The sequence below is a fragment of the Larimichthys crocea genome, chromosome XVI (genome assembly GCF_000972845.2).
Source record: "Larimichthys crocea isolate SSNF chromosome XVI, L_crocea_2.0, whole genome shotgun sequence".
In the NCBI taxonomy this organism is placed as follows: domain Eukaryota; kingdom Metazoa; phylum Chordata; class Actinopteri; family Sciaenidae; genus Larimichthys; species Larimichthys crocea.
Window position 1 is genome coordinate 6,961,037 of NC_040026.1, and position 26,360 is coordinate 6,987,396.

Here is a 26,360-nt window from a genome sequence, read left to right on the forward strand (position 1 = left end):
TCAGAAAATGTGCTTTTTTTGAAAATAGATATTTTCTACATGGATGCCTGCTAATGATGTTTTATTTTTTAACACCAGCTGTTTTATTAACAGTTGTTCCCAAAGCAAAAGCATTTACTCATTCCACCTAGTATTGATTTTCACAGAATATGTCCCTTTCAACAGTCATGTGTTAAACAGTAAAGAACATGAGATGTAGTTCAAGACAAAGATAGTAAGTTGACCCAGTGTTTACACTCCTGTTAATTCCACCTTGTTATAGGTATTATTGTGCACTTGTTACTAAAACAGAAAACTGGATTCAGATTTAGATGCTGCCCTTCTAATTTCTACTTCTAATTGTCAGTCTGGTTGAACTATTGTACAGTGTTTTGGTCTTCATTGTACAACACAGTCTAAATCATCAATGACTATTCAGAAATATAGAGCTGTCCTTTCAGACACATGACTGCATGGAATCAAGCTTTTTTAGCAGACAAATTAAAAACCTTTGAATGTTAGTGCATTCAGGGGCACTGTACAGTTGTCCTAAACTCTTAGGAGATGCAGAGGAAGGGACTCAACCAGAAACAATATATACAGAATGAGAGGTATTTTGAAGAGATGGTCCTTGGCAATAAAGTTGATTCTGATTCTTACTATATCCACAAAAGGTTTTTTTTTGTAGCTGATGTGTCAGTACCAGTCCAATATTGGTGATGGTCATGACGCAGATAGATGTACATGCAGATAATGATTCAATGATAAGTTGTGTCACTAGTGTCCACTAGTGTTTTGTTTTCCATTTTCAATCTTAAAATAAAACATGCCTATCTATAAACATACTGTAAATTACAGTTCAATTACAATATATGGCACTGTGCAAAGGTTTTAGGCAGGTGTGAAAAATGCTGTAAACTAAGAATGCAAGTGGAAGTATAAACAGTTTTTATTTTCATCATTTAACAAAATGCAGTGAATCAAAAGAAGGCGGTTGCTCCAAGCATCTTGGATTCATATTTCAGATTCAGATTCTGAAAGGGAAATATGCTTGATGTGTTTTTCATCTGCTGCACTATGTTTCTTTGGCCAACCACTGCTTCCACTTGAGCAGCACATCTTGAAACCCCAATTTGCTTTGAAGTCTTTGTCTGGGAGAGGCCTTGCTGATGCAGCATAAATACTTTGTGTCTTGATGCTGTGTTAAGTCTTGCCATGGTGATATGTACCTGTGACATGAAACTTCCACAACCTCACTGTTTTAGGTAATGACTATGTTTCAACCTACATGTGAAATTGATGATCATTAACACCTGTTTGTTAGAATTGGTTGATCATACAACTATAATCCTACAAAATCTCTGACTTTGTGCAAGTGTACCTATTAGTTTTATTATTAGTTTTGTAAATTGATAAAAATGAACAATTATTATTTATATTTTTGAAAGCATTCTTATTTCACAGCATTTTTTCACACTTCCCAAAAACTTCTGCACAGTATACTGTGTAGTATACTGTAGTATAGTAGTACTGTATAATATGTTTTTTTCACACGGTAAGACACCTTAACCATATGAGATAACTACCCCTGACCAACAGTGTCAAAGGGTGCAGAAAGAGTGTAAAAGAGAGTGAGACTTACCCTCTGAGCACTGACAAATAGCCGGTGGATGATGCTGCCAGCTGGCCCCTGGCCAGCACCAGTGACCACTACCTCTGGTTCTTCCAGCAGGGAGCTCACAAACCTGGAGAAAGACATCAAATGTGATGACAGTGGCACAGGTTCAGTCAGTAAAAATTTGCAGTGGCATGGGGCAGTTAAGTGGTCACACTAGAGACCTATATACAGAAACATCCAGTCATTTTAACATGGTGTACAGCAAACTAATTTTGTTTATTTATATATTTGACAAGGTAGATAGAGAGAATGGCAATGATGCCATGCTGACGTACCACGCGATTGTGAACGAACAGGTCTCTTAACTTTAGTAACCACAATCTGATTTTACCAGTTTCTGTTAGTCACACTAACTAGCCTAGCTATAGCAAGGGTGACTCTCTGCTCTCTTCTGCCTGGTGTGCCACATGTTTAGCTACTCCTCGTCCTCCTTTAGCGATAGCGGTACTTGTAATAAATGTAGTTTATTTGTTGCTTTGGATGCAAGGTTCAGTGATTTAGACGCACGGTACCGCACCACGAACAGTCAGTAGCCGCTATAGTTAGCAAGTCCCCTGTAGCCGGTGCGGTACCACCGAAGGTAGCTTCAGCTAGCCGTCCCCCGGCAGTTCCCGAGCAGCCGGGAGGCTGGGTGACTGCCCGAAAGAGACATAGCCCCAAACTGAAGCCCATGGTACACCACCAACCGCTCCACATTTCTGACAGATATTCCCCACTCAGCGACACACCCGCTGAGAGGCCAACTCTTGTCATTGGCAGCTAGTGACACCGGGGGCCATAGTTAAAACGATGTCGGACTCCATAGTTTTCTCTGGATCCCTGCCCAATGTGACCAGTGGCCGCATGTCGTCATTCCACCACTGGCTGTCGAGGTGGTGTCCAGCAAACGATGTGGGCTTCATAGATAATTGGACACCTTTCTGGGGAAAACCTGGTCTGATTAGGAGAGATGGCATCCATCCCACTTTGGATGGAGCAGCTCTCATATCTAGAAACATGGCCCAGTTTATTAGTCGACCAAAACTGTGACAACCCAGAGTTGAGACCAGGAAGCAGAGCTCCAGTCTTACACGCTTCTCTGCGCCTCCATTAGAGCAGCTGCCCACCCAGTTCTTTAGTATAGAGACTGTGTCTGTCCCCCGTCCACCTACATTATTTAAAGATAAAATAAACAGAGGAGGAGTTCATCATAAAAACTTAATACAAATTAAAACAACATCCCCAACAGTCCAAAATAAGATAATTAAATGTGGACTCCTGAATATCAGGTCCTTGTCCTCTAAACCTGTTTTAGTCAATGAATTAATATCTGATTATATTGATTTATTTTGTCTTACTGAAACATGGTTGAATATGTTAGCTAAAAATGAATCCACTCCTCCCAGTCATTGTAATACTCATATTCCTCGAAGTACTGGTCGAGGTGGTGGCTTTGGAGCCATATTTGACTCAAGTCAATTAATACATCCTAAACCTAAACTAAATTATAATTCATTTGAAAGTCTTGCTCTTTGCCTCAATCACCCAACCTGGAAAACATTACAGACAATTCTATTTGTTACAGTATATTGTGCTCCTCCTTTTTATCTGAATTTGCATCAGGCTTGAGCCTTAAAACAGATAAACAAATTATTGTAGGTGATTTTTATATTCATGTGGACAACCACAATGATAGTCTTAGTACTGTGTTTATGTATTTATTAGATTTAACTGGATTCTGTCAGAGTGTAAATAAACCGACTCATTGTCTGAACCACACTCTTGATCTTGTTCTCTCATATGGCATCGAAATTGACCATCTAATAGTCTTTCCACATAATCCTCTCCTGTCCGACCATTTCTTAATAACCTTTGAGTTCATATTACTGGACAGCAGATGTTTATCTGATAGTGCTGTAGCCAATTTTAAGGAAGTGATTCAATTGTATTCTATTGCACCTCTGAAAAATAAGATAATTAAACAAAGAAGGTTAGCACCATGGTATAGCCAGCGGACTCACAAATTAAAGCAAGAGGCACATAAATCTGAACGCAAAGGCCTTGCCACAAAACTGGAAGAATCTCACTTGGCAAGCTAATCTTAAAACATACAGGAAGGCTCTCTGTAATGCGAGAACAACCTATTACTCTTCATTAATAGAGGAGAATAAGAACAACCCCAGGTTTCTCTTCAGCACTGTAGCCAGGCTAACAGAGAGTCACAGCTCTATTGAGCCATCTATTCCTTTAGGTCTAAGTAGCAATGACTTCATGAACTTCTTTAATGATAAAATAACTATTAGAGGCAAAATTAATCACCTCTTGCCCTCAACAGGCACTGATCTGCATTCTTACACAGCAGGTTTGGAAACAGCTGTAAAACCAGATATATATTTAGACTGTTTTTCTCCCATCGGCCTTAATCAAATGACTTTAATAATTTCTTCATCTAAGCCGTCAACCTGTTTCTTAGATCCCATCCCACCTTACCTCCTAATGGCATCAGACAAAGGACTCATCTCTGTACTGTTAGATTTTAGTGCCGCATTTGACACCTTGACCATCAAATTATTTTACAGAGACTGGAACATTAAATTGGCATCAAAGAAACCACCCTAAGCTGGTTTAAGTCGTATTTCCTAGATCGATCTGTTTGTTCACGTCAATGATGAATCTTCCATGCACACCAAAGTTTGTCATGGAGTTCCACAAGGTTTTGTACTAGGACCACTTCCGTTCAGTTTATATATGCTTCCTTTAGGGAACATTATAAGGAATCACTCCATTAATTTTCATTGTTATGCCAATGACATCCAATTATATTTATCGATCAAGCCTGATGAAACCAATCAGTTAACTAAACTCCAAGCATGTCTTAAGGATATAAAAAGTTGAATGACATACAATTTTCTGATGTTAAATTCAGACAAAACTGAAGTTCTTGTAACTGGACCCAAACGCCTCAGAAACTCTCTTTCTAGAGACTTAGTTACTTTAGATGGGATCACCCTGGCCTCCAGCTCCACTGAAAAGAATCTTGGAGTTCAATCAGGATTTGTCCTTTAATGTCCACATAAAACAAATTTCGAGTTTTTTTCAGTGCAATTCTTACATAAAACAGCAGAGCCTTTTTTTTGCTAAACCAATTGCTAGAACTGGTAAGTCCTTATCAAATAGAACTGTGTTTAACTTACTTCTCCAGCTCTTCTGTGCCCTCTCCCTTCACACCCTCACAAATGGCAAACTTGGCCTTGAGTGAGCGAGCTTGGGTGATGACTGTCTCCATGGACATCAACTGGTTAATGAAATCCTACAGATAGAGAAGGGGCACACATTCATGCTGTCAGAACAGGGTCTGGTACAAAATCAGGTTTTCACATCATAAATTGGTGAAATTGATCTCTGGAGGATACTAACCCTATCCAACAGATCACAATTGCACCCATTATTTTGATACACATGCCGTCTATTTCAGAATTGATTACTTTTTATCTTTAAAACAGAATGCCATAGAATACAGTACTGTGAGGGAGTATTGACCTGAGTATGTACCCCTTTTGTTATCAGTAAATCTGTATTAACCTGTAAATACACATATACATATACAGTTGCAATCAAAATTATTCAACGCCCATTGAAAATTAGGTTTACTGTCAGAATTTACAAGCTTTTAGTTGTTTGCAATAAACAAATCACACAAGAACAATTTAAACTAGAAAATTTCTAAAGAAATTTTGAGTGTGCCTGAATTTGGCCCCGTCACCCCCATACATTATTACTGACACTGTCATTTTAGACAGACACGTTCAAATGAAGTGCCAATAACTGCTAAAATGGCTGCCGCTCGGCTTCTGCCTGCCGTCTTCCTCCCCCCTCTCCTCCTTCAGGCAGGCTTGAGGTTGCCAAGCAACCAGGACCAACTCTAATCAGGAGAGCAGTTACTGCACCTGTTAGAATGTCAGTTAGAAATCCTGACAGAGACAGAGAGAAAATGCTGAGACCTTCAAAGAAGAGGAAGGATTGCTGGCCAAACTGTATTTCCAATCATTGAACCGACATAACTGGAAGCATCCTGTGCCCTTCCTGAATGTCTACATAGTCGTTTTATGTCGATAAATTAAGAAATGTGCCTATAGGAGCAAGAGAGAGAAACGTTACTTCTGCTTTCCTCCAGAAAATGTCCCGCCTTTTTAACATGGGAGTATATGAGACTGAGGATGGGAGTTGCTGCCGCATATTTGCATGTCACGCCAAAACTATATATCTGACAGCTTCAACAGTGTTGTTACTGAACCGCCTCGAATTTTCCTACGTTTCTAGCTATAAATGATTTCTGTAGCTTCACATTTGCGGCCACAGTCGCAGTTTACAAATTTATTTTTCGACAACTTTTTCTCTCCCTCTCCACTGTAGTGATGACATCACGCACTCTAGCTCTCGAAAGTTCTCGCAATACACACCCATTATTTTTTTTGGTGTCGTTTTTGGCGATTTTTGGCAAAACCGTTTGCCGAAACTCTTAGAAAAGTTATAGCAATCGATTTCCAGCCGAGCCGCACGTTTTGTGTATGTGCGACAAAAACTCTGGGAGGAAATCCCACCAGAGATTTTAGATGTCAGATGACTGTTGTAAAAATTAGGATTGCACTGCTATTTGGATGTTTTAACTTATACAATGTTTGTTTCTATTTATTACATGTCTTGAGGGCACTTCCCTTTATTAAAGGTTGGCTGAGACTGGCAGGGTAAGGTAAAGTTCAGGTTAATGTATAAATAGAGGAATTCCAGAATAGAATGAGGGCCAGGGACAGGTCAGAGAGGTGACATTTAGATTAGGGACATACTGGCTACTGATTAGGGGATATGTTGAAGAAGACCGTTTGGTAACACTTTATTTGAAGGGGTGTTCATAAGACTGGTGTCATAAGATGACATAGGCTGACCATGTCTTTGTCATGACAACTTGACATTAAGCAAAACCACATAGCTGAGAAGTGTCTTTGTCATGACAACTTGACATTAACCAGCATGGCCTGCAGGTGACTTTCGCTTCAGCCTTGGAACTTTAATTTGAAAGGGATGAGTTGTGGTCCCGGTCTGTCATACAGTCAGAGGAGCAGACACAGTCTGTAATCCCACCTAACGCAGGTTCACTTTTCGCTAAAGCCTCTAGAAGGAGCAAGAGGAAGCATGTCCTGGACACGGTCTTAATGTCAGGACGGAGAAAACAGAAAAGTGGATAAACTGGAAAAAAGTGATTAAAAACTCGGAAAAACCAAAGGAGGAATCTCCCCGGACGACCACGACCTGAGGAGTGCAGTTGGAGGATTCGCTCGGGTGAAGAATCGCAGCGGTGAGAGATCGTCCTGCTGTGCTAATGCTAAATGCTAAAACGCTAATGCTACAAGCTAAACGGCTAACTCCGTGAGCTAACCACTAGCCTCAATGCTAATATCGGAACGCTAGCTCCGGGGCTAATCAGCACTGCTAGTCACACCAGTATTGATGAATAAGCTCTGATGTAACAATTTTGTTCGCTTTTACTTGAGTTATGGTGTGCTATGGTGTGACTGTGACCATATTTGTTATTTTAAGCACATTAAGTTATGGTTTCTTACTTGAACATTACAAGAGTTTACATTTTGGTTATTTGTGTATTAATATGTTAATTGCTATGTAAATAGCATATATATATATATATATAAATAATGTGATGGTACTGTTAGAAAAATAATCATTTGGTATCTAAATATACTTATAATTATTTACCTTTTGCTACTGAGAAATTGTGATCTTATTTTGCAATACAAGTTTAGTTAAAGCACTTTTCTCTACAGAATATAGAGACAATTTAAAGTGATTCATAGTTTAAGATATGAGAAATTGAAGAAATATGTTCTGATCCTACTTATTGTGGTCAGGTTTTTGAGGAACCCTTGGATTCGATAGAGCCTGTCTGGGGACGAGCCAGAGAGAGACGCTGATGGCGAGCTGGACCCTGGAGGATCGTAGACGTACACCGCGGAATTGAATCGTTTTGCTCACTTTTACACATACACACCACACCCACACAATCGTGTGGCTGGACTGACACCTAAAGGGTGCAGATATGGAAGTGAACAGAACAATAAGAAAAAACATGCGCAGCTGCGAAAACTTTTTTTTTGTTTATTATTTTCTATACCTACCCGGGTAAGGCTGTTGTATGTATTTCTGTGTTTATTATTCTCCCCAGCTTCATATTAAAATAGGGGAGCATTGTTCTCATTAACAAAAAGAGCCACAGTGTCGTGTCGTTCATGTGCATCGGTTGGTTACACCTGGGCTCCGTAGCCGAATTTAAATCTTCTGTTTCTTATTCTGGCCATTAGTTCAAGTTATTATTATCATTACTATACTTTTCTGCTTCAGAGGGTTACACTAATATTAACTGTTAGCCCATCACGCTAACTGCTAATGTTAACAAGGCGAATGCTAAAATGCTAATGCAAAAAAGCTAATGTTAACATGCTAATGTTAACTGCTAGCTAAAAATGCTAATCTTAATTGCTAGCACGTAAGCGCTAGCTGCTCCTGTGTCTAAATAAACATGTTAAAAGAGATATTGAGTGTGCTTTTTTGAATACAGACCCCCAGCAACAGCCCACTCGTCACTCTCAAAATTTATTTTCTAGTCTGCTGAGCAGTGTCAGTAATAATGCATGGGGACGACGGGGCCAGAGTCAGGCACACTCAAAATTTCTTATAAATTTTTCTATGTTATAGATATGATTATGATAGAGTGGCATCACTGGTTAGGTCTGAACATCATTAGGTGTCTTGGGAATCTCTTCCATGACATTAAAAAAGTAATGAAGAGATGAAATGTCTTCAACCAAAAGACTGATGTAAGGGTTCCATTATACTGTATCATGTTCAGTTTTGCGTTCCAGTGTTATTGTTACTTTTAAGTAAAAAAACAGTTGAATGTACTCTCACTTGACTTGTGTGTTGTGTTTTAAAAATCTGCCAGTGTAACATGTAAAACATTAATTGTCCATATTGTACCAGTTTACTTGAAGTTTATGACAATCATGATGGTGTCATAGCAGGTAAGAACACATTCATGTTGGTGTTGGTAAAGGATCCTATGGTGTAGTAACACTTCATGACATATTAATGGTGTCCAAAGTGTACTACTTTACTTGAGCTCAAAGAAAATGCTTATGACACATTCATAATGATGTCATGACGGGCAAGTCACATTCATGATGGTGTAATGACAAGTAGTAACATTCATGTGTTGGGGATCTTACTGTGTGCGTCACTAATGACATATTAATGAATAGTCCAAGTGTACCACTTTACTTGAGCTCAAAGAATTCTTTGACACATATATGATGGTGTAATGACAGGCAGTAGCATTCATGATGGTGTAATGACAGGCAAAGTCCGATTCATGATGGTCTAAAGATAGGCAATGACTGAGCGTGAGTATCATGTTGATACAAGCCAAGAAATGAATAAAACAAGTTTTAACTGTTGGTCCTGCCACGGAAGGAGATGGCTGAAGTGGCAGGTAAGTTGTCTTGTGTAACGATAGCGTTGGTGCTGTGCTGTAAGTAGGTTAGTAAGCTTTCCTCCCCAGGGCCCAAGGAGAGAGCACCTGGTTTTTACCCCTAGTGTGTCTCCCACCCCAGCCTCCGGCGCTCACAGGTCCCAGCTAGTGAGTGGGCTGGTGCAAGGCTGAAGCGAAAGTCACTGCAGGTCTGCTGGTTAATGTCAAGTTGTCATGACAAAGACACTTTCAGCTATGTGGTTTTGCTTAATGTCAAGTTGTCATGACAAAGATATTTACTGACTAAGTGCTCTTGGTTAATGTCAAGTTGTCATGACAAAGACATGGTCAGCCTATGTCATCTTGGTAATGTCAAGTTGTCTAACAAAGACACCCAAACAATGTCAAGTTGACAGTAAAAGATGACATAAGAAACCGCATGACACTTAATGACAGCAGTCATTGACATTCATTAATGTTCATGACAAGTGTCATGTCATAGTTATGACAATGTCATGTCAGTCTTATGAACACCCCTTCAAATAAAGTGTTACCGACCGTTTAGATGCTGTATAGGCAAATTGTCTGTTAACAATTTGCAGGGGTTGAGACAGCCCATTTTTAGGAAAATGTATAAGAACCAACTGTCAGAGCTCCTCAGGGAGCCTTTTTCTCTGTAACCCCTTTTGTGTGTTGCACTGTGAAATGCTCTTCTTGTACAAGAACAATAAATTAAACTTAAACTTGATACTTTGATCCGATCCTCCTTATTTAAGGGTTTTCTTTAAAATTCCTGTAACAGTGACTGTGCGGCCACTCTAGAATCTTCCTGGACTTCTCGTGAAACTAAGCCTTGGTGGACTTTGAGGTATGCTTAGGATTATTGTCCTGTTGGAAGGTCCAATGACACCCAAGCTTCAGCCTCCTCACAGATGGCATGACATTTTCTCCTAGTATTTCGTGATACTTGACTTAATCCAGTGTGGGTTTCCAGTCACAGAGGGCATCGCAGAGCCACTGCCATGCTTCACTGTAGGCATGTTGTTCTATTCAGTACATTCTATTTGTCCTCCTTCAGACATGACACTGAGCCATAGGCCTGAAAAGTTTCCGTTTTGTTTCATTGCTCCACAGAACAGAATCTTAAAACTTCTGTGGCTTATTCACATGTTTTTGAGCATACTGGAGCCGACTTTTGAGTCAGTAGTGGTATACGTCTTGGAGTTCTTGCATGGAGCCCTTCAATGTTTGGTATGCGCCTTACTGTGCAAAACTGAAATGTCAGTGCTTGCTGCCACCAAGTCTTGTTGTTGTCACAATCCACTCCGGTCCCCTGCCTGCTTTTTCCTCTTACCTGCACCCAGTAACTTTCCACTCACCTGTCAGCCCCGCCTCCTCATCAGTCACCATGGTTTCTCCCGCCTCCCACACCTGCTCCTCTTCAGTAATCAACCCTATATTTAAGCACCAAACCTCCAGACACTCTTTGCCAGATTGTTCTTCGCGTCATGCAAGTCTTTCCAGCACTTTTGTCCGGACTGATCTCCCGTTGCCGACCCTGCCTGCCTTTGACCTGCTCGTCTGTCTCTGCCCCGGTAATCACCTCAGCTTTTCGTCCCCGACCACGAGTTCTGCCTCAGTGTTTCTGGTGTCTGTCTGCCTGTTTCCCTGGCTGTTTGGAGGTTTCCCCGGGCAGTCTGTCCCCCTGCTCCAGTTCGTTGCCACAGACTCTCCGATTGAACCCAGGACTTATTCCCTCTCTCTCACCTGCCATATCGCCTGCTGTGAGTTCCTCAATAAAGACATTACTAAGTATCCCTTGTGTTGTGCTGCATTTGGGTCCTACACACAAGGCCGTTTCAGTACAATCTGGCCACAGCATGGACCCCAGCACACACCGCTTCGCCAGAGCTACGCCTGGAGAGGGTGGAGAACATTCTCCAGCAACACGAGGCATTGCTTGCTTCCACCGCAGCCGAGGTACGCCAGACTCTGTCACTCAACAACAGGCTGCCGCTAACCAGGAGCAGACATTCGCGCATTAGCTTCACAGATCCAGCAGCTCACTGCTGTGCTCTCACGGAATATGGCGCAGAACCTACTGCACACACGCCTGCTGCCTACTCCAACCAACGCCACCTGGTCCAGTTTCTGAACCCAGAGTTGGGGCTCCGGAACGTTATGCGGGGAACCCAGAGATCTGTAATCCGTTTATTACGAACTGCTCTATCCTGTTCGCCCTGCAGCCACACACATTCGCCTCTGAGGAGGCCAAAGTGGCGTTCACCATTAATCACCTCACGGGGAGGGCCCGCCTGTGGGGAACCGCTGAATGGGAACGTCAAACTCCTGCTTGCAGCTCCTTCAGAGACTTCGCTGCTGCTCCGGAAGGTTTTTGGCCCAACTTCCCAGGGTCCAGATGCTATGGGCGGTCCCCTGAACCTCCACCAGGGGGACCGCTCCGTGGCTGACTACTCTATTGACTTTCGCACCAGGGCTCGCCAGAGTAAATGGAACACCGAGGCCCAGTGCGACGCCTACCTACAGGGGCTTGAGGAGTATGTTAAGGACGAGCTGGTGTCATATGATCTCCCTGCTACATTGGACGAGCTCATCGAACTCACACGGCGGGTGGACCGACGCATCCAGGGCAGGCGGGAGGAGAGACGGCGAGGACGGTGTGGGCATCCTCTTTCTTCCCAGTTCCGTGCAGTACCGGAGGTATCCTCTTCCCGGCCTGAAGCTCAGAGGGGAGATTCAGAACCTATGCAGGTTGGCAGAACCACTCTGTTACCAGAGGAACGCCAGCGTCGTCAAAGACACAACTATGTCTGTACTGTGGACAAGACGGACACTTCGTCTCCAGGTGTCCAGCAAAAGCCAGGTCTCACCAGTAGCGAGGGATGTACTGGTGAGTCCGACCTCTGAACTGCCCCCTCTGCCATGGTCGCCTGCTGCTACCAGGGGGCTCCCACTCCCTTGCCGTCTTCATTGACTCTGGCGCCGACGTCTCCATTATAAATGAAGAGCTGGCCCAGCAGTTGGAGATAGAAAGGGTTCCGCTGCCTCAGCCTGTCCCCGCCAACGCCCTGGACGGTCACCTGCTGGGGACCGTCACTCATCAGACTGTTCCAGTGCAGATGCTTCTCTCCGGCAACCACCACGAAACTATCACGTTCACATCTTGGACTCTCCGCGTATCCCACTCATTTTGGGATATCCCTGGCTCCGGCGCCACACCCCCACATAGACTGGGCGACGGGGGCCATTCTGGGCTGGAGCTCGGCCTGTCACCAAGTCTGTCTCAAGCAGGCCTCCGCTCCTCAGTCCAGGCCCTGCACCACGTTGGCTCCTGATCTGATGGGGGTCCCGCCAGATACCACGATTTCAGGGAGGTTTTCAGCAAGGCGAAGGCGACCTCTTTGCCTCCTCACCGTCCATATGACTGTGCCATAGATCTTCTACCCGGCACCAGTCCTCCCCGAGGTCGTCTATACTCCCTGTCCGCACCAGAGAGAGAAGGCCATGGAGGACTACTTAACGACTCCCTGGCGGCTGGCATCATCCGTCCCTCATCTCCCCTGCTGGAGCGGGTTTTTTGTCGAGAAGAAGGACAAATCCTTGAGGCCTGCATCGACTACCGAGGCCTCAACGACATAACAGTGAAGAATCGGTATTCCCCTCCCCCTCGCTGTTTGTTAAGGCAGAGAAATGCGAGTTCCATGCTCCTTCAGTCTCCTTTCTTGGATACATTGTCGACCAGGGGAGCATCCAGATGGATCCAGCCAAGGTCTCTGCCGTCGCCGCCTGGCCTGTTCCTGCCTCCCGGAAGCAGCTACAAAGATTCCTGGGGTTCGCCAATTTTTACCGTCGTTTCATTCGGGGATACAGCACGGTGGCAGCCCCTCTCACAGCTCTCACCTCCTCCAAAGTCCCCTTCAGCTGGTCCTCCGCCGCCACAGATGCCTTCCAGACCCTCAGAATCGCTTCACCTCTGCGCCTATCCTGCGTATGCCCGACCCCAAGGACAGTTCGTGGTGGAAGTAGACGCCTCTGATGTCGGGGTGGGGCTGTCCTGTCTCAGCGGGCTACTGTGACCAGAAGCTCCACCCCTGCGCCTTTTTCTCTCGACGCCTGACTCCTGCAGAAATGAATTATGACATTGGAAATCGAGAGCTTCTGGCGGTCAAATTGGCACTGGACGAGTGGCGTCACTGGCTGGAGGGGGCCGAACAACCATTTCTCGTATTGACGACCACAAGAACCTAGAATACATCAGGTCAGCCAGAAGACTGAACTCCAGGCAGGCCCGCTGGTCCCTCTTTCTCACCAGATTCAATTTCACTCTCTCCTATCGCCCGGGAACCCGCAACGTTAAGCCTGACGCCCTCTCCCGCCAGTTCCTGAAGGAAGAGGAAGAGGTTTCCACGGCAGCGGACACCATCCTTCCCTCTGCTCGCCTGGCCGTCGCCATTACATGGGGGGTTGAGGAGAGAGTTAGGACGGCGCTGGAGGAGCAACCAGGTCCCAGCGCCTGTCCCCCAAACCGGCTCTTCGTCCCGGCCCACCTCCGTTCTGTGGTGCTCCAGTGGGCCCATAACACGCACCTCACCTGCCATCCAGGGATCCAGAGGACCAAGGAGGTTCTTCAGCGCCGATTCTGGTGGGACTCCCTGGCCTGGACACCCAGGGGTTTGTCAAGGCCTGCCCTGTCTGCAACCGGAACAAAATCCTCCCACCAGGCTCCTGCTGGTCACCTGCCCCGCTTCCAGTTCCCCATCGTCCCTGGTCCCACCTATCGCGGACTTTGTGACCGTCTACCACCATCTCAAGGACACACCACTATCCTTACCGTGGTAGACCGGTTTAGCAGATGGCCCACTTCATTCCCCTGCCCCAGCTCCCTTCAGCCAAAGAGACTGCTGAAGGTCCTCCAGCACATATTCCGGCTCCATGGTCTTCCAGTCGATGTGGTCTCTGACCGAGGACCGCAGTTCTCCTCGGTCTTTTGGAGAGAGTTCTGCTCTCTCATCGGGGCCACGGCCAGCCTGTCATCCGGGTTTCATCCTCAATCTAACGGCCAGACGGAGCGGAAAAACCGGAGATGGAGGTGGCTCTCCAGTGTATGGTCTCCAGTCACCCCACGTCCTGGTCACCAGCAGTTGCTTTGGGTAGATATGCCCATAACACACTCCTCAGCTCCTCCACTGGTCTCTCCCCGTTCCAGTGTGCTTATGGATACCAGCCACCCCTATTTCCAGCCCAGGAGAGGGAGGTTTCTTGCCCCTCTGTACAGGCTTTCATCCGCCGGTGTCGCCGCACCTGGTCCCAGGCCAGATCCACTCTCCTGCGGTCGGTGGGCCGTTACACAGCCTTGGCCAATCGTCGCCGCACCTCGGCTCCTGCATACCAAGTGGGACAGAAGGTGTGGTTGTCAACCCGGGACCTACCACTCCGGGTCGACTCGAGAAACTGGCACCCAATTCATCGGCCCCTACGAAATTCAGAAGGTCATCAACCTGCTGCAGTCCGCCTCAGCTTCCCAGGTCCATGCGAGTACACCCCACATTCCATGTCTCAAAGATCAAGCCGGTTCTGGAGAGTCCCTTGATTCCTGCTACCCCGACTCCTCCGCCACCTCGCCTTATCAATGGAGACCCAGCCTACACGGTGCGACGGCTTATCCGCTCTCGTCGCCGTGGGAGGGGCATCCAGTACCTGGTTGACTGGGAGGGATATGGTCCAGAGGAGAGGTCGTGGGTCCCCGCCAGCTACATCCTTGACCCTCAGCTCATTACTGACCTTCACCGGCAGCACCCGGACCAGACCTCCAGGATCCGCCCGTCCACTGATAACCCCCGCCTGAGCACCTCTGGTGCCCCACCCATCCCCGGCCCTAGCGAGGTGGACCCGCCATCGTCCTCTATGGACTCTTCATCTGAGGACAAGGGGAAAAATCAAATTTTAACCATTCTCCTATTTTATAAAATAAACCTTTAATAAATTTAACACCCACGTCTTATTTTGAAAACCGGAAGTGTCCACATGCTGCAGTAAGCTAGTGCTGACTTTCCCAGTTTTCTCAAAGTTTTTGCCATAAAGTCGGCAATAAGGGCGCACTTGAAAATATTGGAGCAGCTGACGTGACCACGCGAAAACGAGAGACGGCTGGCGTGACCGCAGTTGCTTTTCTTCGGAACCAAGTCGTCCGTCTCCATCTTCAATTAACTCGCTTGTGCTCTTCACTTCTCTCCTCACTTGATACAAAAAGTACGCATGTGCGCAGGGGATTTTTCTGGGTGGGCGGGGAAGTGTGCTGCGTGCTGTGAGGAGCAGCAGGAGTGAGTGACACAGGCAAAACTCCGGAGAATTAAATGCCGACGGCTTAAAACATTTACGTGACAAGTACTCGATGGTCGCGATATAGTCATTTCATACATCTCACGTAGAACAAGCCGCGATATATCGAGTATATTCGATATATCGCCCACCCCTACTTCAAACTGTATTAGGAACGTTCGTTGCATTTCATACCTTTTTGTATCCTGTATTGTGAAAGGCAATGATCCCTTCTCTCTAACTTTTTGGACAATTCTCTGGACTTTGTGGCCATATTTCTAACATGCAATCAAAGATCACTGTCAACAAACCCCAGTCCAGGGATGTGTTGTATCTCAAGCACAACTGATGCAACTAATAAAGCCCTTGATTATTTAAAATGGTAAATGGACTGTACTTATATAGCACCTTTGTAGTCTTCTGACAACTCAAAGCACTTTTACATTACATTCACCCATGTAATTGTAATTTCAATTTCTTTGTTTCAACCATTTGAGATGTCCAACCTCCCCCTTTCCTAACACAAGATACCAGGTTCCTTTGTGTTTTAAATTACGAGTCTTATGTCTAGACTCAATTTTGCACCTAAATACAAGATCCTGCAGGATACCCAACGTGTAGAACACACCCAAGGGGGTCGGCGGCAATATCTGCAACAGGAAAAGGGGTGTGAAACACTCCCTGGGGGGCCGACCCCTGCAGCAGACAAAGGGATGTGAAACATACTCTAGGGGGTGTTCCTCAGAAGTCTCTATTTCATCCTTTACCAGTAGCAGAGCAATTTCCACAACAATTTGGTGTCAGAAGTGGGATCCCTCAAGCGATCATCTGGGACGGAATGTGGACAGTCACAGGCCATCCTGGAAGAAAAACTTTCCAGCTTCCAACCTCAAAATCCTCTAAAACATTGAGATTTAAGTTTTTTTTTTTCCTTTAAAATTTGGGTTTAAATTTGGCATAACATTTCTGTTTCTCACATATCCACAATCGATCTACTTTTTATCGCTTGCAGCCTTAAACAAAGCAACGTTTTTGTTTTTTTTTATCATTTGAAGCCATAAACAAAGTGATTTGCTTTTTTATTCGCTTATAGTACAGACAAAGCGATCGGTTCTTATATCACTTGTACCCTTAAACTAAGTGATTTTTTCCCCTTGTAACATAAACGAAGCAACCAGGTCTTGAATTACTTGTATGCTTAAGCAAAGTGATTTTTTTCTCTTGTAGCATAAATGAAGCGACCATTTCATGTGAAAATGTTGAAACAAATGAAAAGCAAAATTCACACACAAAGAGCACCAGACTCGCAGATTTCTTCTTAGTATTCACAGTTGGCGGCTTTGGAGCTGGATCCAGACCTCGATGGCAGCCCACCTTTTCATCCTTCAGCTCCACCACCATACAACACTGTAAAACCTAGCAAAAGAAGGGAAGCAGACTCCACCATGCCACAACGAACAACAAGTTCCGGAGCAGCTCATTGTGTCCCTGATGTGTCTGTTCCACCACAGAACTCTACAACCAACCCCTCTTCTCCAACAGCACATAGACTGCATCATCCCAATCAAGATGCAGTCTTCAACATGCCCATGGTTGAAGTATCTGGACCAGAAGGTGCAACGTTGGTTTTCCGTACATGGACTTCTGCTGACATCACAGCAGCCTCATCACATCTGCCCAACCCAACATCGTCAGGTAAAATGTTTGCTGAGCAATTCTTCACATTTTGCAAAGAATTCAAACCCACCATGAATGAACTAAAAAGACTTAACCCACAGACTGGCAAAAGAGAGCTGGAAAATTCACACAAGTTGACATTCGTTGTAAACACATTACCTGGAAACATGAGTCTAATGTCCATTACAGAGATGCTGTCCGTCAGCTCTGTAATGCATTCATTCAAGCTTTTCCTGTAAAAGTTAGCATGGAGAAAATTGCTGCCTGCAAGCAAAAGGATGGTGAAAACCCTGACGAATATCTCACTCACCTGACAGAGGTATTCAACACCTACAGTGGACTTCAGCTACCTGATGAATTAAACAAGACTCCTGATGTGTGGGAAATTCATCTCTGTAACTGTTTCTTAAGTGGACTAAAACCAGACATTGCCGCTATTAAAAAGTTCCTGCATTGGTTGGAATGATGCACGCCTGTCCGAACTACGCAGACACACCATACATGCCCATGACCAAATACTCTCAAAGAAAAGGAAAAAGAAAAAAAGAAGAGACAACACAGAAAGAGCTTTACATGGCAGCAATAACCATATATAACACAGTCTGAGAAAATGGACAACCAGATCATGAACAGAGAGGAGGACGTGTCCTACACAGGTACTAAAAAAAACCCAGAACATGATGTCCGTTTCCTCTGTGGTCAACATGGACATTGGAAATGCAAATGTCACAAAAATACCTTATTGACCCCGGTGCACAAGTCGGACTGAAAATGGTTAAGGGTTGTCGGAGAGGGATGGACTTCTGCTGACAAGTCAAACCAACTTGTGAGATCGGAAGAAGGTAGTGCACCACACTCACACACACATACTGAGCAGATTAATACACATTCTCTATTGAGAATTCAGACAATAGATATGCAATTGCTCTAACATATGTTCAGTACACATCTGATCATTTCAACAAGTTTCCACGACATACATTGACCATTGCAGAACAAAATGTTGCATTCTTAGTTGACTCAGGAGACACAAATTATGTGATAAAAACTTTAGAACTCACTACAAAACCAAAAATGAGCGGAGATTATGTGTACTCTGTTGGTTCATCAGGTCAAACAATTAGAGAGAACATTACTGTCCCACTCAAATGTGCGGATGGGCCAAATACAAGCTTCAAACATGCATTCTTGCTCTCAAAAGTCTGTCCCATTAACCTGATGGGCAGACTATCTGATCTAGAGCCAAATTGTTCAGTCTTTTGTTCACGACACCCCAAACCTACAGTATGCATATTGATGGAAATTGCAACCATCAACAGCCTCTGAGCTTGTTACTTTAGCAAAAAACAGTTTTAACAGCTACAACGTGCCTGCAACGTGCTTTACGGTAAGCGCATTCTGTCACTTATCGGTGTTACTGCCACGGTGCTCTCTGCTCTGCTCACCTAAACAGATTTTCGTATATTTTTCACATCAGCGATTATCTACATATCTCTACACTATCCTTAGACTTGTTCTGTTTGTGCACAAACAGGTCTCTTAACTTTAGTAACCAGAATCCAATAGTTTTACCAGCTGTAGCAATGGTTTCTCTCTCCTGCCCTGCGTGCCACATGTTTAGCTACTCCTTAGCCTCCTTTAGCCATAGCGGTACTTGTAATAAATGTAGTTTATTTGTAGCTTTGGAGGCGAGGCTCAGTGATTTAGAGGCACAGTACCGCACCACCGAACAGTCAGTAGCTGCTATAGTTAGCAAGTCCCCTGTAGTCGGTGCAGTACCACCGAAGGTAGCTTCAGCTAGCCGTCCTCCGGCAGTTCCCGAGCAGCCGGGAGGCTGGGTGACTGCCCGAAAGAGGCATAGCCCCAAACTGAAGCCCACGGTACACCACCAACCGCTCCACGTTTCTAACAGATATTCCCCATACCCGCTGAGAGGCCAACTCTGGTCATTGGCAGCTCCATTTTACGAAACGTGAAGTTAGTGACACCTGGGGCCAGAGTTAAATGCATCCCGGGGGCCAGAGCGGGCGACATCGAGTCTAATTTAAAACTGCTGGCTAAAGATAAACGTAGATACAGTAAGATTGTTATTCATGTCGACGGGAATGACACCTTACAGGGGAAAACCTGGTCTGATTAGGAGAGATGGCATCCATCCCACTTTGGATGGAGCAGCTCTCATATCTAGAAACATGGCCCAGTTTATTAGTCGACCAAAACCGTGACAACCCAGAGTTGAGACCAGGAAGCAGAGCTGCAGTCTTACACGCTTCTCTGTGCCTCCATTAGAGCAGCTGCCCACCCAGTCCTTTAGTATAGAGACTGTGTCTGTCCCCTGTCCACATACATTATTTAAAGATAAAACAAACAGAAGAGGAGTTCATCATAAAAACTTAATACAAAGTAAAACATCCCCAACATTCCAAAATAAGAGAATTAAATGTGGACAACCTGAATATCAGGTACTTGTCCTCTAAACCTGTTTTAGTCAATGAATTAATATCTGATTTATTTTGTCTTACTGAAACCTGGCTGCAGGAGGAAGAATATGTTAGCTTAAATGAATCCACTCCTCCCAGTCATTGTAATACTTATATTCCTCGAAGTACTGGTCGAGGTGGTGGAGTTGGAGCTATATTTGACTCAAGTCTATTAATAAATCCTAAACCTAAACTAAAATTTGATTCATTTGAAAGTCTTGCTCTTAGCCTCACTCACCCAAACTGGAAAACATTACAGACAATTCTATTTGTTACAGTATATCGTGCTCGTGGTCCTTACTCAGAATTTTTATCTGAATTTGCTGAATTTGCATCAGGCTTGATCCTTTAAACAGATAAAGTAATTATTGTAGGTGATTTTAATATTCATGTGGACAACCACAATGATAGTCTTAGTAATGCATTTATCTCTTTATTAGATTTAATTGGCTTCTGTCAGAGTGTAAATAAACCGACTCATTGTCTGAACCACACTCTTGATCTTGTTCTCTCATATGGCATTGAAATTGATCATCTAATAGTCTTTCCACAGAATCCTCTTCTATCTGACCATTTTTTAATAACCTTTGAGTTCATATTACTGGACTATAAGCCTTTTTGCAGAAACTCTTACAGCAGATGTTTATTTGATAGTGCTGTAGCCACATTTAAGGAAGTGATTCAATTCCTTCAGTATTCGATTCAATGCCATGTCTCAATGTAACAGAGGACTTGTCTGATTCCTTTAGGCCCTCGCAAATAAATCATCTTGTTGATAGTACTACAGGCTGATTACAGGAAACTCTCGACTCTATTGCACCTCTGAAAAAGAAGATAATTAAACAAAGGAGGTTAGCACCAGACTCATAACTTAAAGCAAGAGGCATGTAAATCTGAACACAAATAGCGTGCCAGTAAACTGGAAGAATCTCGTTTAGTCTGGCAAGATAATCTTAAAACATACAGGAAGGCGCTCCGTAATGCCAGAGCAGCCTATTACTCTTCATTAATAGAGGAAAATAAGAACAACCCCAGGTTTCTCTTCAGCACTGTAACCAGGCTAAAAGAGAAACTCTATTGAGACTTCATGAGATTCTTTAATGATAAAATTATAACTATTAGAAACAAAATCCATCACCTCTTGCCCTCAACAGGCAGCGATCTGCATTATGCAGCTGTAAAACCTGATATATATTTAAACAGTTTTTCTCCCATCGGCCTTCATCAAATAACTTTAATAATTTCTTAATCTAAGCCATCAACCAGGCTGCTCAAGGATGTTTTACCTCTAGTTAAAAGCCAACCTCTTCTTTAAAAGCCCACTCTAGATCCAGAGGTTTTAGCCAATTACAGACCGATATCAAACCTTCCCTTTCTCTATAAGATACTTGAGAAAGCTGTAGCTAATCAGCTGTGTGACTTTCTTCATAAGAACAGTTTATTTGAAGATTTTCAGTCAGGAATTAGAGTGCCTCATAGCACAGAGAAGGCATTAGTCAAAGTTATAAATGACCTCCTAATGGCATCAGACAAAGGACTCATCTTAGTGCCACATTTGACACCATAGACCATCAAATTCTTTTACAGAGACTGGAACATCAAATTGGCATCAAAGAAACCGCTCTAAGCTGGTTTGAGTCGTATTTCTTAGATTGATCTCAGTTTGTTCACGTCAGTAATGAATCTTCCATGCATACCAAAGTTTGTCACCCAAGGTCCCACAAGGTTCTGTACTAGGACCACTTCTATTCAGTTTATATACGCTTATGAACATTATTAGGAATCACTCCATTCATTTTTATTTTCATGCTGACGACCCAATTATATTTATCGATCAAGCCTGATGAAACCAATCAGGAAACCAGTTAACTAAACTCCAAGCATGCCTTTTGTTCATTTTTGTTTTCTTCACTGTAACTCCGTGGAGTCCTGATCTCTCTAGCAATTTAGAGAGTTTTGTGCTTTTGTCGTGGTTTTTCTTGGTGTTGTTTTTTAAATGCTGCTTTCACCTGGACAGCTGCCTTTGTTTACTCAGGGGAACAGCTGATTGCGCTAATGCCGGCCGGCATTGGCACAATCAGCTGTTCGATTGGCGCGATTAATCTATGGCCACCACTAGTCTTTACATAATTACAGGAGCGTCTCTTCTCTTGTGCTCGCGCACTCTCTCTCGCTTATCTGCATGTAAACAACAAACTAACCCTTAAAAAAGTTACAAAAAACGGTTCGGACGTCACAGGGCTGCCAGGCCTGTGTGTCAGACCTGCCGATACAAGCGAGAGGTTTTTTTTAATTAACAGTTTATTTGGAGGGGAGGGCTTGTTGTTGTTGTGCGCGACATAGAGCTGCAGAGACAAGCGTTTTGGAAGCCCTTTATTATGCAGGTATTTACTGTAGTGCACGCTTTAGTCCAGGTAAACCATACAAACCCCTTATTAGCATTCTCATTGTTTGCACTTGATGGGCTTTTTGGTCTCCCAGTGTCACAAATCACAGAGCGGAAAATGCAGCTGGTTAGAGTACTGTATACTATACAGTAGCCTTGTGATTTGAGTGTGCTCATGAACATGAATGACTCCTTTTCATTTTCGTCCATTCCATAGGCTAAATGGCGTAAATGGAAAGAATATTGTAGTGACCTGGAACAATTAAGCTACGAAGCAACTGGTTTTGCTGGACTTTATTCCTAATCTGGAACACAGGCTAAAACTGGCTTAGCCTCCTTGCGAATAAAGTCTTTCATGGAATGCCTAAATATACAGTGGTGGTCAAAAGTTTACATACACTTGTAAAGAACATAATGTCATGGCTGTCTTGAGTTTCCAGTTATTTCTACAACTCTGATTTTTCTCTGATATAGTGATTGGAACAGATACTTCTTTGTCACAAAAAACATTCATGAAGCTTGGTTCTTTTAAGACTTTATTATGGGTCAACTGAAAATGTGACAAAATCAGCTGGGTCAAAAATATACATACAGCAATGCTAATATTTGGTTACATGTCCCTTGGCCATTTTTATTTCAATTAGGCTCTTTTGGTAGCCATCCAAAAGCTTCTGGCAAGTTTCTGGTTGAATCTTTGACCACTCCTCTTGACAGAATTGGTGCAGTTCAGTTAAATTTGTTGGCTTTCTGGCATGGACTTGTTTCTTCAGCATTATCCACATGTTCTCAATGGGGTTTAAGTCAGGACTTTGGGAAGGCCATTCTAAAACCTTAATTCTAGCCTGATTTAGCCATTCCATTACCACTTTTGATGTGTGTTTGGGGTCATTGTCCTGTTGGAACACCCAACTGCGGCCAAGACCCAACCTTCGGGCTGATGACTTTAGGTTTTCTTAAAGAATTTGAAGGTAATCCTCCTCCTTCATTGTCCCATTGACTCTCTGTAAAGCACCAGTTCCATTGGCAGCAAAACAGGCCCACAGCATAATACTACGACCACCGTGCTTGATGGTAGGCATGGTGTTCCTGGGGTTAAAGGCCTCACCTTTTCTCCTCCAAACATATTGCTGAGCATTGTGGCCAAACAGCTCTATTTTTGTTTCATCTGACCACAGAACTTTCCTCCAGAAGGTCTTATCTTTGTCCATGTGATCAGCAGCAAACTTTAGTCGAGCCTTAAGGTGCCGCTTTTGGAGCAAGGGCTTCCTTCTTGCACGGCAGCCTCTCAGTCCATGGCGATGCAAAACACGCTTGACTGTGGACACTGACACCTGTGTTCCAGCAGCGTCTAATTCTTGGCAGATCTGCTTTTTGGTGCTCCTGGGTTGACTCTTCACCCTCCTGACCAGTTTTCTCTCAGCAGCAGGTGACAGCTTGCGTTTTCTTCCTGATCGTGGCAGTGACAAAACAGTGCCATGCACTTTATACTTACAAACAATTGTTTGCACTGTTGCTCTTGGAACCTGCAGCTGCTTTGAAATGGCTCCAAGTGACTTTCCTGACTTGTTCAAGTCAATGATTCTCTTTTTCAGATCTGTGCTGAGCTCCTTTGACTTTCCCATTGTGGCGTTTGTGGGTGTTTTTATCCAATGAGCCCTTTTTAAATGGCCTCAGAGAAGTCACCAGCTGTAGTCACTCATGATCACTCACAGGAAGTTAAGAGGTCATGCTATGAAGCTCATGTCATTGACACAACTTTCTAAGTCTCCAAAATTGCTCATTCATGTTGCTGTATGTATATTTTTGACCCAGCAGATTTGGTCACAATTTCAGTTTACCCATAATAAAGTCATAAAAGAACCAAGCTTCATGAATGTTTTTTGTGACAAAGAAGGATCTGTTCCAATCACTATATCAGAGAAAAATCAGAGTTGTAGAAATAACTGGAAACTCAAGACAGCCATGACATTATGTTCTTTACAAATGTATGTAAACTTTTGACCACCACTGTATGTTTGATGGTTTCATAAGCTTATACTGCAAACTTTATTAAAACCAGTTTGATGGTTTCATAAGCTTATACTGCAAACTTTATTAAAACCAAACTTACTTGACTTATTTCATACTTGATTCGCCTGTAATTCTTTCCATTTACGCTTTACGCCATTTAGCCTATGGTCACTGTTTACCAAATCAAGAACATCTAGGCTATGTTACGGACGTTACGAGCGGAGTTTTCTTTAATAACAAGTTTATGTTGGCATGTTGTCGTGTGCGTGACACAGAGTTGCAGATATGAGCGGCTGCAGCACTCTTTTTTTTTTCCCATTAACTGATCCTCTGATCGGCTCACCCGCTCACCCCAGCGTATCTGTTCAGATGTGTCTTAGTTTAGACAGTCTACGGTGAGAGCGGAACATCACTGCTCCTCCCCATGGACAAATTAGGCATTGCAGCTGGTTTTCACACAGACTGCTTAGGGGCGTTTCCAGTCGGGGCCTCACTGACTACGACATCGCAGGGGATGACATTACAGTCACGGACCAGCGAAGGACCGATCAAGGACCAGTCACGGCCCCGTCACGGCCCTGTCACGGAAACATAGGAACTTTTAAGTTGCTACATCTGTAAGCTACATGTGTACAGACCAGACTGCTGCAGTACTTTGGAAACGTAATGCCACACGGTACGAGTATTATCTATACGGTTCATTCAGAAGTGTCAGAATGTTACAGTAATACTGGTGATGACGTCATGTTTTTGTGTACATAAACAAAGATATACTCATACACCTTCTCTTTCTTCTACTTTCAGAGTCCACTCACAGCCATGGACCACTCAGCTATTAAGGACAAGCGGTCCGTATGAGTGCTGGAAATCCTTGGAAATGCTTTAATTGTATTGATACATTCAAGGTTTTCAAGTTATTGGATTATAAATAAAGTGCTTTAAACTGTTTTAAATTGTAATTGCATTACTTTCATGGTATATAGCTTGGTCAGTGACACAATTAGAAACATTTTTCCATCCTAAACATAGTTATGGTAATTTATAGAAAAATAGCATCTGATTTGATTAAGTAAAATAATCAGTTTGTACACAAACCGTGAAATACATTGATGCATGTTTTAAAATTACATTCAAGCTATTTCCAAACATTTTAAAAGTGCATTTTTAAGCTTATGACTGATTTCATTTAATCAGAAGTATGAAAATATACCTTGAAAGTGCCTTAATGTGCAGCTTGAGTGACAATATCTAGGAGAAGTGGAGCTGAGACTTTGTCAATCTAAGTGAAATCCACCTCTGAGGTGGTATCCAAATGATCCTGAAATTTTGATCAAGTTGATCCAGATATCTGCCTTAACTTTTGAAATACCCAAATCCAGCCTTTTATCTGGATTCGAGGGAGGACTGGATTACCAGAGCCTGAACTTCAGGATCAAGATTCCCTGGGTCTGTGTTGAAATACCCATTTTTCAGATCAGATCTTTATTTAATCCAATCCGACCAGGATAATCCTGTCAGATCACTTTTGAAATACGATCTGCACTGCACCTCTCGTGTCAGAACCTGATGAGCCATATGAGGAAGGTTGGTTGAGAGAGAGATTTGATAAACTCACACTGACACAAATTTATTGGACACAACATAAATGCAAATCAGTCTCTCTTACACCAGCTCAATGTGATGTGTACACCATAGAGCATTCAGTCCCACACATCACACCTGGGAAAACACACCTCAGATAATTGGGAAAATTTGGGGCCTTTTATAAAATCATGTCAGTGCACAGCCAATTGGCGAGAAACATCTGATCGATCTATTCCTTTTTCACCAACACTGCAGAGTTTACCATCTGTTGTGCACACTCAAAGAACAATACAGCTGGTACCTTAAAGCGCTTCTAATTTTTTTCCTTTTTTGTCTGTCTTTTCCTTTTTTGACTATGTTGAAGAACAAGCTACAGCTATTACAGCCCTACGAGACTGTGGGCTGTTTGTAAGTATGATGTTGACCTCATCAAAGACTGTGAACCTGATGTCATCTACTTAAACAAGAAGCCATTGATGGCATATCACCAGTCTTGAGTCTTTTAAAATAGCAGGAGTAACTGTTCCCTGTGATGACTCTCCAGTGCGCACACCTTTGTTATGCAATGCTTTAAACCCTGCCACCCTGCCAAACCTTCCCACATCGTACGATGGACAAGTACGTAACTGTGTTTCTATCCTCCAACAGGTCTGCTCACCAAGACTAGATCTACAAGAAACTCCATTAACTAACTCTGATTTGGTTATTTTT

At 43.5% G+C, this 26,360-nt stretch overlaps 1 protein-coding gene across 2 annotated transcripts in view; it reads right to left on the minus strand.

The window, feature by feature from the left end:
• The window catches only part of rab3gap1 (RAB3 GTPase activating protein subunit 1), a 112,727-nt gene that overhangs the window by 39,010 nt on the left and 47,357 nt on the right, over nt 1-26,360 (minus strand). For both annotated transcript variants that reach the window (XM_027289111.1, XM_027289112.1), the window contains exons 22-23: nt 4,831-4,946; nt 1,622-1,724 (exon numbers count right to left, since the gene is read on the minus strand). In XM_027289111.1, coding sequence (XP_027144912.1) covers nt 1,622-1,724; nt 4,831-4,946 — 219 coding nt within the window. The remainder of the gene's footprint in view (nt 1-1,621; nt 1,725-4,830; nt 4,947-26,360) is intronic.